Here is a 12,429-nt window from a genome sequence, read left to right on the forward strand (position 1 = left end):
AATTATGTATATTATAATCTTCTTCTTTTTTGACCCAATATTATTTGTTACTCAAAATCAAGTTTTTTATAGAGTATAAGACTATGAGATTATTTTACCATCATATTGACAAACAAAAATCTCTTACTTTTTGTACATGATGGCTAACAACTTAGAATTTTATATAGTTTTTCATCCTTTTTGTTTTCAACATATTTGTACTTATGTTCAATAAAATCAAGTAACTTAATTTATGCTTGTTTTAATTATTTTCAAAGAAAATAAGATAATTATATGAAGTTCATGTGTGGTATGTTTGTTTTATTTTTAAAATAATTTGATTTTAAATATTAATTTTTTTTATCAAAAGAAATTTAATTCTTAGTCGTCCCATTAATTTTTTTTTATCAAAAGAGATTTAATTCTTAGTCGTCCCATTAATTTTTTTTATCAAAAGAAATTTAATTCTTAGTCCCACCCTATCATTTCTGGCTTCGCCTCCTTTGCAGCGGTCTCCAAAAGGACAATATTGTCTTGACCTTAAATGGTGGAACCTTTATATGCTAAAAGCTAATATGCCTTGTCATACATTTGAAGGATATTTTTACCAATTTTCTTATTTAGAACGTAAAAGAGGATCAATAGATATTAAATAAAACAATTTATTGTGGATCAACTTTCATCCATTTCCCAACTTCATTTATTTTAATTTATTTATTTAATTAGAAGCTGGGACTTGCAGATTGCTTCCTTGCAGGTGCGATGTGTGGATTGGACCTACTTCATTATTTTGAAAAAAATTTACATACTTCCAGGAATACCAACTCTGAACTCATAATGGTGTGGGTCCAAAATATGGTCCCATATATGTTATGTGAGATGGATAAATTATTCGGCATTAAAATATGCCCGTTATTTTTTATTTTACTTTTTTGGCACATATTTTAAATCAAAGTGGGTAAGATTTGGAATTCAGAAATTTCATGAAAAATTGGATCCGTCCAATAGGATAAATTTAAGAGGTAAGATCCTTTTCTCAATTGGTTAATTATTCATTTTTATTTTAAAAAGTTTTTCTATTCCTTGACTATAATCAAAAAGATGCATAGAAATTTATTAGTTACTTATATATATGTTTATATATATTTATTAACATTGGAGATGAGGATTTAGATTATGGACCTTTGCAGCAGTCTCCAGAAGACAATTAATATTTTCTTCACCTAAATGGTGGAACCTTTATGTACATATGCTATCGTGTAATATGCATTGTCATAGATTTGAAGGATATGATCTTTAACAATTTTCTCATTTAGAAATATTTTGAAAAGAGTGCATGTCTCCTAATTTCTAATGTCAAATTGCATGATCTGTAAATATTTTATTATGAAAGTTGAAATTCTCTTATTGAGAAAGAAACCGCTTATTAACGTTCTAACCTTTGAATAGGGATTTTGTTCATAACAATTAGGTAGGGGAGCACTCCATGGTCAAAGACAAAAATAAAAAACAATACATTTTATTATAAAAATTGATTCCCTTGCCATGATGGATCTGTTTTTTTTTTTATTTTTTTTTTATTTTAATTTTTTTGGGTGAAAATGATGGATCTGCTTTTCCATCTTTCATGTGACAACGACAACCTTCATCGTTGAAAAAGTTTAAATGCTCCGGGACCATAACTCCTGCTTTTCATACGAGCCAATCATTAATATTCTGAACCTTGACTTTTATGATTTTATGAATGTTTAAGTTGGATTTAAATTTATAAAATTTTGAAATAATTTGTTTCAGTTCGATTCGCTATGTTCAAAAAAAATTTGAGCTTAGCTCCCTTGGTTTGTTAAAAGATAAAAATCTTTAAAAATTGAATATTTATTTTTTTTTAAATAAAAATTTTAATACTAGTTATTAATAAATTTTATTTATTCTATTAATTTTTATTATAAAATTAATTTATTTAAAAAAATTAAAATATAAAAATATTATTTATACATTATAAATATTTAATATGTTCAAATTTAAATACAATTTTGACAGAGATATATATAAATCATAAATTCTAGCTATTCACAAACTTAATTAATTGCAAAATCAGCTCTAAAGTTTCATTTCTTATTTAAACTTGGTTCATTTTCATTATGAATCTAGTTTGAGCGAGTTAAAATTGAGCTGACCTCGAGTTCATCATGAACCCCAAAAGAAGGATGAGATAAGAGAGCAAATTTAAAAATAATAATAATAAAAAAACACTTTAACAAAATAAATAAAGACAATAAAATTATATTTATAATTTTATTTAATTCTAAATTTAATTTTTAAAGAGATAATAATAAATTAAACAACAACATAGTAGAGAAAGTGACAGTGTTATAAGATAGGGGATGTGGTTGATTTTTATCAATCTGAAGCATATTTTCAAACTACCCCAGATCTAATCTAAAAGGGTGTAAATGAAATAATATCTATAAATCAATAAAAATATATGCTAGTTATGACGCAATGGAAGGTGTATGAAAACAAGAATTTGCTTAATCTAGGTTTTTTTCTTTTTTTTTTTTTTTTGGGGGGGGGGGGGGGGGGGGGGGGGGGGGGGGCGGTGCACAGCAAAAATCAACTTATTAATCAATGCGACTTCTAGTTTTTTCCCTATCTGGGTCAACCATGGAAGGCAAATTTTCTTTCCAGGAATACGCGTTTTGAGCTGATGAATTTTCCCCTTCTTTTGTGTTTGTGTGTTTATATATATATCTATATACAAGAATTTGGTTCATCATATTTCTTCTGTTTCTTGTTTTGAAACAAATCAGATTTTACCCAAAAAAAAAAAGAAAAAAACTTATTTGCTATAGCTTTTTAGTGTTTTTTTTAATTTATTTTTTTATTTTTTTAGGAAGAAAAAAGAACAGAGGGATGGGTCTATCAGAGATTAAGGCCCGGGGCGAAAAGTTTGTCTACAAAAAAATTTATAAAGAAGAGCGAAAGAATTACGGCTATGGTGTGCCAGAAAAAATTAGTTCAGAAGGAAAACAGAAGGACATATCAGAAGGAAAAATTGGTAAAAAAGCTGATGATCAGGGAGTCAGGGAACCAGAAATGGATATTAAGGAAGAGAAAGAAAAAGGAAAAGCAGAAATGGGTATTACTGTTCATAATGAAAATGCATGTTCGTTATCAGTATCATCATCATCTCCTTGTGCTGTTAATGATGATTCTGATGCTAAGTCGGAGAGTCTTTTGCCAGAAAATATCAAGGATATCATCTCCAGATCGGATTCAGAATCAAAAAAATTATTGAATTCTTTGTCCATGAATGACCTCTATTTCCATTTATGTAAAATCCCCATCTTCATAGATAAAGGTACCAAGGTAAGCTATATATATATATATTCATTTTTTTTCTTGATATTAATTTTTAGTTATGTTGAAGTTTTATTTCCTGCAATTTCTTCAAATCCCTTTTTTTAATTTTTGCTAGTAATTACTTTTAATCCGTCACTAATACAAAACCAATGTTTTGAACAAGCAAATAGATATATTGCATTAGTTGAAAAATGATTTAAGATGATTATGTTTCGAATTTTGTTAATCACCATATTTTAACATGTTGTCAACAAATTATTTATTTATTTTTTTTGGTATCCTCAACTTTGCTTGAGTTATATAAATGTTGACTCCATCTTTCATTTCTTTGACCATAGAGTATATCAATAGATGAAGGGAGTGGAAAAATATGTTGTATGATAGGGGCAAAAGGGCTTACAATTGAGCATGCAGAAGCATCAGAGTGCTGGCAATGGAAATCTCTACCTGAAACGTCTAGGTATAAATTCTCTCACTCCTTGTCGATCTTATTTGGTCAAAATTCTCTTTTAAGATGATGCTTCATCTATTTTTAATGGATTTAAAATTTTGCTTAGGCTGTAGCAAAGCCATTTTTAAATGGAAAATAAAAGCAGATATTAAAAAAAAAAAAAAAAACACTAATGATAATCATAAAATGCATTTTATATATCTAGTAATTAAACATTTTCAAAATATGAATTCAGCTTGAAATTTTGGTGAAAATGCTTGTATAATGAGTATTGTTGTGACTATATATCTATATATAAATATATGTGCATATTTTTATTGATTAGCAGGTTCCCCCAAGTAGCTGAAAGTAAAGAAGTATGGTTTCTCCACATCAAAGGACAAATAAGAACAAATATGTTGTCCTCTAAAACAACTTATGGAGTTTACTTTGTGTATAAGTTTGCAGAGATCATATCCGAATTTCATCAAGAACCTGTTGAGTTGTGGGTCAAATTGAAAGGGCAAAAGAAGGGGAAGGGGCCGAGCAATTACCTCGACCCTTCGCAGCCATATCAAGATGGTAGAGGAGAAGGGTGGAGGGAGATTGAGATGGGTGAGTTCTTCATTGAACATGGAGAGAATGACAAAGTTTTGTGCATCCTCATGCAGGATGATAATGAAGTTAAGAAGGCGGGACTCATTGTAGGAGGGATTGAGTTTAGGCCTAAAGAAGGATAGAAATTAATTAGTTATAATTTTTTATTATTATTACTATTATTTTATTAAAATTGGAGATATATGAGGATTTGGATTTTGGATCTTTGGAGCCGTCTCCAGAAGGACAATATTGTCTGGACATTAAATGGTATAACCTTTATATTCGTCTAATATGCCTTGTCATGCATTTGAAGGATATAATGATTTTTAACAACTTTTCTTATTTAGAATGTAAAAGAGAATCAGTCAATATTCAGTAAAGCAATATATTGTGGATCATCTTTTCATCCATTTCCCCATTTTTTTTTTTTTTTATAGGCCTAAATTTGGCAGACAGAAATACGTATAGAGCTTCAAGCTTACATCAGGACAACCTATATATATTTATATATTTGCCTTTCAACTTGTTTGCTGTCACTTTATGCAGTCGTATACTATACCAGAAAATATTTGTTTGTCCTTTTCACTTTCTTATACAGTTTCAATGTTTTATTCAAAATTGTGTTTGAGAAATTCTGTTTACTTCTGCGGATGATCATTGCCGTTATTGCCCATATCTCTCTGAGAACTGCAAAGCTTTTAGAAAACAGAGAACTACTACACTACAAATCTTGGAGGATTGATAAATTATGAATGTTTAATCTTCATTTTTTAAGGTATGAATCAATTATATGTTAAAAAGACCCTTTCTTAAGAGTTTGAAGTTGAGAATGACTTTATACGTTTTTGCTTTGAGATTGTGTTGCAGACGTATATTTTTAAGAATACTGTATATACTTGTTAAGAGGTATTGAAACCAAACTATGTCCTAAAACATTGATATTTTGTTCTTGCTTAAGTGCTTAAACAGCGATTTTACCTTCGAGTTCTCCTGTGCCTGTTTCTTCGGATGAATTAGCAATGTCCAATATTGTGAATGATTATTGCTTCCAATATCTAGGATTTCCATAGAAGGAAATAGGTTGCTTTGATACGAAGGAGAGAAATCAAAAGAAAGGAAAAACAGAGAGATTGGAATTTGTTTAAGCAAAAAATTAAGAATGAACCTCTATTTGGTATTTATACCGTTTATCAAACACAATTTGAAAAGAAGCCAACAAGGAAAGCCTAGGAGCTCTGAATAGATTGAGAGATTCAACTTGAAGATATACATAGTCCTCTTTAATGATATTTTCACCTTGCTTAATATAATCATGTTTTATTTATTTATTATTCTTATTGAACTGGCCCCATTTTTTAGCGACAATATTAAATTTCTTTTCCTAGTTTATTTATTTATTTATTTATACTTGTTAGTAATTGTTCAACCATGTGCCCTAAGCAAACAAGTAAACCAGATTAGGAACATTAGGAGGCTCGTTTCCGACATGTTTAAGATACGTTTCTTTAATTTCTTGGTTCAATGAACTTCATATGCATTAAAAATAGTTAACTCAAACTTCATACCTAAATCAGTATTGACTCCTTCAGACAGCTTGCCAGCACTAGACCACTCCTGTCAATTTGTCCACTAGCCTTATATCTAGAATAAAGAGAGCCCTGATTCGTCAATTTTGGCCATATTGCATCTTTAATTCTTCTACCAAAGAGCTTTGCAATCGATAAGAAAGAGTGGAAAAATATGTTATATGATAGGGGCAAGAGAGTTTGCTATTGAATATGAAGTAAAACCAGAGAATTGGCAATGGAAATCGCTACCTGAGTCTAAACTAAATTTTCTCACTTTTATTGATCAAATTTGTTCAAAAATGTTCTTTTAAGATTATGCTTCATCTATTTTTAATGGACTGAAAGTTTTACTTAGGCTGTAGCAAAAGCAGTTTATTAAATAATAATTAGGGTATCAAGATGTATTAAGTTGTGTTCAACTAATTCAGTTCATATATGGTGGTTCTTTTTATCCATCATGACTTATTTATCATCCTCACTTACTTCTTGGCTGCTTATACCATCAAGTCCCTGTTGTTTCTGTGGAAGATTGATAATATTGAATGGTAATAAGTAATTGATAAAATATTGTGCAAATACGGTGGATAAAATATTGTGCTTAAAGATATGCAATCAGCTTAAAACCTTTACAGTGGATGTGTTTTTGTGCATTTGTAAATTTATGTGTTGATTCGATCTCTCATGGCCTGGCAGCTTCTTTAGAGTGGCTGAACTCAGGCTTGTATGGTGGCTTGACATCAAGGGAAGGATCGAAACAAACATTCTGTCTCCAAAATCAACTTATGGAGCTCATTTTGTGTATAAACTTAAGGAACCTAACATGGGGCTGGGCGTGAAGTGTTCTTAGACCCTTCAAAAGATAAGCAGGAGCTATGTAAAGTAAGAGAAGATGGGCTGTTGGAGGTGGAAATAGGTGAGTTCTTCAATGATGGTGGAGAGGATCATCAGATGGTGGTTTGTATTATAATGGAGACTGTTATTAGTTAGTGTGGACTGGTTGTTGAAGGAATTGAATCTAGGCCTAAATCTGGTACATAGAAATAAATATATATATATATATATATATGCCTTTCTAACTTGTTTTAAAAATTGACAGAAATTGATTTTAAAAAATAAAATTTTTTATTTAAATTTTAAAATAAGCTTATTTAATTAATTAATCATCAATTTAACTATTAAAATTGTAAAATTATTGAATTGAGATTATATTTCTTTTACTCAATCGATTTGTAATAAAATTTAATAATTAAAAATATATTATTATTAATAAAAATGTAAAAAAATACATATTTAATAAAACTATTTATTAATTAATATATATAAATAATTAATATAATTATATTATATTTTATAACTTCTAATAGTTGAGAATTGTTTGTACCTTACTTATTTTCATTTTAAAATTTAAAATGTAAAAAATAAAAAAATAATTATTAAAAAATATATTTTTTTAATAATTTTATATGTAATTATTAATATATCATGTATATAACATTTTAGAATTAAATTTTTACATATCAAATATATATATATATATATATATATATATATATATATATATATATATATATATATATATATATATATATATATATATATATATATATATATATATATATATATATATATATATATATGTGCGCGCGCGCGCGCGCGCGCTGAGAAGTAATGTGAAGCTCGTTCTTTGCTAATTAATATTATTGTTGTTGTTATTTATTTATTATTTTTTTATGATCAATGATTTTGACAAATAACTTAAGTAAAGACTTTTGGCATAGATGTCTAAGTTGGAGGCTAACTTATTCATTTATTTATTCTTTTCTACGAACGAGTGGCATGGTAGTCAAATGATTGGTGTACAAATAATTCTCAAAGTTGGACAAAACTTGCTTTTCCATATGCATTGTTTTTTCTGCTAGCAACTTCCAGTTTTATTTATTTATTTATTATAACAGTAAAGTCTTACAATTGACTAGGATTATGTCAAAGTGGTCGATAAAATATGCAATATATGTTTGCAACCACTACCAAATCCTGGTGTTTATCATATTTGTCTTAATCAGAAAATGTGAAAGTCCTAGGATGATCCTTCTCTTCTCTTCCCTTGACTGATTGATTTCCTACCTTAAGAAATCTCTCATTCCTTTTAGTTTAATCGAGTATATTGCAATCGCAAGGAAGGTTAACTTGGATATATAAAAGGATCCCAATTTCATTCCACAGAAGAAAAAAGGATTCCTCAAGTTTGCATAAGGTGAAGGAAGATGGTAAAGTTGTTCAACCAAAGGAGAACCAGAACGCCGAGGACAAAACAGAGCAGCAAACAGAGATCATCACCAACATGGGACAAGGACTCTACTGGGCTGCAGTAAGAGGCGATTTCAGTATGTTTCAAGATAAAGATCAACTTCAAAATCTACTGACTCCAAATAAGAACACAATCCTTCATATCTATGTCACAACGCCGAATATCTCAAACCAACCATTTTTGTGGAAAGTGTGCTTACTAAGTGTCTAGCGCTGCTGATGCAGCCCAACAAGAAAAACGAGACTCCCCTGCACATAGCAGCGAGATATGGACATGATTCAATACTGAAGATCCTCATTCAACATGCAAAAGGTCATCATCCTCAAAACCAGGAGAGAGGTTTAGAAGAAGCCAGGCGGATGATGAGGATGCTTAATGAAAATCAAGATACAGCTTTCCATGAGGCGGTTCGATTTCATCATTTAAGTGTGGTGCAAATATTGATAGAGGAAGACCCCAATTTGGTATATTTGGCTAATAAGGAACAGGAGACTCCACTCTACATGGCAGCTGAGAGAGGATACAGTGATATTGTGTTTAAGATATTAGACAAGTGCAAATCACCAACTACTGGTGGTCCTGATGGCAGAAATGCTCTGCATGCTGCCACTATACGAAAAGATCAAGGTATTGCGAAATTCTTTATATACATATATATATATATATATTGAAAAAATGTTTATATATATATATATATATATGTTGAAAATTGTTTATAGAATGCTAATCCATTTATGTCTAGTGGCACAACAACATATTATTGTATGGTTTCCATGGTACTACAGCATGTTGATATATAAATCTAAAAAACTCAGGTTAAACAGGAAAAACTTAGTTACATCAGAAAGTTAGAGTTTATGCTATGTGTATATTGATATTTGCTCTTCTTTTTTTTTTCTTTTTTTTTAATCTTCTTCTCGGTTGATATGATTATTATATATACAAATATGGTTCTGTTTCCTGGAAGTGGCATATATTTGATTTTTCTTTAATTTAGAAATGATAAAAAAGATCCTAGCAAAAATGGGAGATCTGTTGAAAGAAACAGATCGAGTGGGCTGGAATCCGTTGCACCATGCTGCATATATGGGATATCTTCCTGCAGTGAAACCGTTTCTAGAATTACCAATTGGCAGCGCAGAAGCAGCCTACATGAAAGACACAGAAGGAAACACTGCTCTTCATCTTGCAGCAGCTTGGGACCATGAGGAGGTAACATCAGAAATTATACAAAAATGTCCGGAATGCTGTGAATTAGTGAACAAAGCAGGCTCGAGTATTTTACACGCTGCTGTGCAGAGCGATAGTACTACTCAACGGGCAATGGATGCTATACTGAGAAGGAATGCGCTCAAAAACTTGTTGAATGAAAAGGATAATAAAGGGAACACTCCACTCCATCACATTGCCATTTCACTTATTATTGACCTGGTTGATCTCATTGATCACGGTGGAGTGGATAGAATGGCATTCAACAATCAAAACCAAAATGCACTTGACATTGCTTCCGCTACTAAAACTCAAGCAGCGAGGAAGGTGAGTTATATGTATGCAATTCCTATTTTTTTTGGTGGTATACAATTTGTTATTTTGTTGATTATTTATTTATTTATTTATTTTCTCTGGTATAGATATTGCCTTATAGAATGTTCGTTATTAAGTCGCATCTTATTGAGAATCCGTCTATAGTACGGACGTTCGTATGTTTTTATCATGTGAACTTTCACAAAGACAATAGTTTTTTCAAAAATGATCATAAATACTATCATACAGATACTAATATTGACAACGATTTCTTAAAAAACTGTTGTCTTTGAAACAGTCTGCACCATAACAAGGTGCGGACCATCTACACCGTAAAATTCCATTTTCTTATTGATATAAGATGAGTTACATATCTTTGTAAACCTACTTAAGATTTTATAGACAGAAATTTATCAATATTGCAGAACCAATTTATACAACGCTTGCAAAAGAATGGTCTGAGGTCGGGCACTCGATTACAACACCATCCCTCAAATGATGATAAAGAGGAAGAAATTGAAGAGGATGCTTCTACTTTATCTGAGCTAGATAAAGCCAAGGATGCTAATTTGATAGTTGCTGCACTGACTGCCACGGTAACTTTTTCAGCAGGTTTTACTGTACCAGGAGGTTTTATTAGTGACAAAGGGCCATTACAGGGCACTCCAATACTCGGAGATAGCTCAGCATTCAAGGCATTTATCATAATGGATACCTTAGCCATGGTCCTCTCTAGTTCTGCCGTCTCTGTTCACCTCTTTTTGAGCTTCAGAGAAGATAAGTCGAGGTTATTATGGTATTTTGTTCTTGCCTTTGCTCTCACCGCCATGGGCATGGCAGCGATGGTGCTTGCATTTGTTACAGGCACTTATGCAATGTTAGGCTATTCCAGGGCACTTTCAATTGTTGCTTGTGTCGTTGGATTGTCTTTCTTTCTTTTATTCTACAAATTATTAAAAAAAAATTTCTCCTCATAAATTGGATATATGGACCTTCATAGGCAATTCTACAACATCAATTTAAGGTCCTAACAATTGAAGCAGGTTACTTTAATGTGTCATTTGATTATATTTGATTGTAGTGTTCGTTTCCTTAATTATGTATGTCTAAGGGAAGAAAATTTTATTTTGTTTTTTGCTTTTTTAAGCTCACCTTGGGTCTAATTGAACCATGATTATTAATTTGCTTTTATGCTCATTATCATATGAGTTCTCCTTCTTTTATTTGATATAACATACTTGATTCGTCCAAATTGCTGAAGGGAGAATTCCTATATTAAAATGTGCTTTTTACTAGGAAAGTCTCAGGATCAAGTTTCCATGAGCAAACTATGTCCATTCTTGCTACTAGGCATGGACTAGACATGGATATGGTGGGGACATATATCTTGGTTTTTCAGTAACTTTCTTAATTTTGGGTGCTTTATTTTTCCTTCTTTTTTCTATCATTAATTTTTGGTTCTTGGTCGAGGTTAAGATAAGAACAATACCCACTTCGTGCTTGATGCTATACGTGAATTTTGAAGCTTCGTTTCTACTAAATAAAATAAAAAGAAAAACGAAATTTACTGCTTTTCATGGAAAAAGGAAAATTTATAGAATATGAATTTGTTAACATTTTTTTAATCTACAATTTTTCCCTGAAGTTATGGGAATGGGCGGCGAGTGGGCGAGTGAGTTAATTAAAGGAGCTCTTTGATTTCATAGCGATTTTTACCTTAATTATCTGGATGTTATGAACTTAAGTGTATGAAGAATCGTATTTTATTGAGAATTGTATTCATCACTACACTTTTCATGTTTAATTTCATGATCATATTTCATTTAGTACTTTGATGCATTTAAATCAGTTTTAACTTTTTAAAACTAAAACTCTAAATGGGAGAGTAAACCCTTACAAATGCTAAGGAAATTGATTTCAACCATATTATTGGTCACTTTCTATTTTGATGAACCGGCTCTTACCAATATATGGGTAATAAGAAATAACCGAACCTTTTTTTTACTTTTTTTTGTTTTCCCCTTTACTGTTTGTACGTCCTTGGGCCTAAAATTCTATTATAACAAAGCCCAATCAAAACAAAAAGAAACCCATTTCTTACTAAGGCTCAGGTGGAAATTCTATGGGTTTTTTCGAAAAGTAGCCACCTTGTAAAATGATTTTTGAAGAATAGTAATTTTTTTTTTAAAAAAAAGCTAACTACTTTGGGACAAAAATACCCTTGATAAAATTGAAAATTATGCAATAGATTTTTTTTACCCTTTTTTTCTTCCTCTACACAGCCATTCATGCAAGGGTTTCTCTAACAGGCCACTCTTTGCATCTCATCTCCTCTCACTCTCATTTTCTTATATTTTCTCATATCTGAAACTAAACTCAGGTAAAAATTTTATCTTTTTTCTTATTAGATGAAACTAAGGAAATATGTATTTTTTCTCTTTTTTCTCTTTCTCTTTTTTCTTTTATTTTTTGTTAGTTTTGGAATTTTTAAGCTTTTTATTTAATATGGGTATGCAAGAAATTAATTTATGAGCTGTTATATGTGAGTTTAAAAATACTTAGGTGGCATATGGTTTGAAAATGGGGGAAAATTTGTGTAAAACTGAAAAATTACGAAAAACAGTAAAAACGGAGGAAATTTGGCGAAAAAGATGAAC

The 12,429-nt window shown here is 30.5% G+C and overlaps 3 protein-coding genes across 5 annotated transcripts in view; all 3 read left to right on the forward strand.

The window, feature by feature from the left end:
• LOC107422510 (putative F-box protein PP2-B12) overlaps positions 1–12,429 on the forward strand; it is a 111,887-nt gene that overhangs the window by 54,383 nt on the left and 45,075 nt on the right. The gene's annotated exons all lie outside the window — the stretch shown is intronic.
• LOC107422537 (F-box protein PP2-B10-like) lies at positions 2,580–4,770 on the forward strand. Its single transcript, XM_060816051.1, has 4 exons — positions 2,580–2,650; positions 2,873–3,348; positions 3,681–3,802; positions 4,119–4,770. Exons 1-4 carry the CDS (start codon positions 2,608–2,610, stop codon positions 4,510–4,512), a joined length of 1,035 nt encoding a protein of 344 aa, XP_060672034.1. The 5' UTR covers positions 2,580–2,607; the 3' UTR covers positions 4,513–4,770.
• LOC132799318 (protein ACCELERATED CELL DEATH 6-like) lies at positions 4,810–10,825 on the forward strand. Of its 2 annotated transcripts, XM_060816050.1 has the most exons (6): positions 4,810–5,147; positions 5,240–5,278; positions 6,634–6,853; positions 8,164–8,875; positions 9,246–9,784; positions 10,198–10,825. In XM_060816050.1, the coding sequence occupies exons 4-6, from the start codon at positions 8,467–8,469 to the stop codon at positions 10,747–10,749; spliced, it is 1,500 nt and encodes a 499-aa protein (XP_060672033.1). In that variant the 5' UTR covers positions 4,810–5,147; positions 5,240–5,278; positions 6,634–6,853; positions 8,164–8,466; the 3' UTR covers positions 10,750–10,825. The 2 variants fall into 2 exon arrangements, with proteins under 2 accessions (XP_060672033.1, XP_060672032.1); XM_060816049.1 differs by lacking the exon at positions 5,240–5,278.

Source organism: Ziziphus jujuba, chromosome 3 (assembly GCF_031755915.1).
Source record: "Ziziphus jujuba cultivar Dongzao chromosome 3, ASM3175591v1".
NCBI lineage: Eukaryota > Viridiplantae > Streptophyta > Magnoliopsida > Rosales > Rhamnaceae > Ziziphus > Ziziphus jujuba.

What these genes read in the sequence shown, in the direction of transcription:
- LOC107422537 (XM_060816051.1), top strand. Translation starts at nt 2,608, where the DNA reads ATGCGACTTCTAGTTTTTTCCCTATCTGGGTCAACCATGGAAG. An exon ending in ATCTGGGTCAACCATGGAAG is followed by an intron (nt 2,651 to 2,872) that starts GCAAATTTTCTT and finishes TTATTTTTTTAG; the next exon opens with GAAGAAAAAAGAACAGAGGG. An exon ending in TCATAGATAAAGGTACCAAG is followed by an intron (nt 3,349 to 3,680) that starts GTAAGCTATATA and finishes CTTTGACCATAG; the next exon opens with AGTATATCAATAGATGAAGG.
- LOC132799318 (XM_060816050.1), top strand. Translation starts at nt 8,467, where the DNA reads ATGCAGCCCAACAAGAAAAACGAGACTCCCCTGCACATAGCAGCGAGA. An exon ending in CACTATACGAAAAGATCAAG is followed by an intron (nt 8,876 to 9,245) that starts GTATTGCGAAAT and finishes TCTTTAATTTAG; the next exon opens with AAATGATAAAAAAGATCCTA. An exon ending in AAACTCAAGCAGCGAGGAAG is followed by an intron (nt 9,785 to 10,197) that starts GTGAGTTATATG and finishes TCAATATTGCAG; the next exon opens with AACCAATTTATACAACGCTT.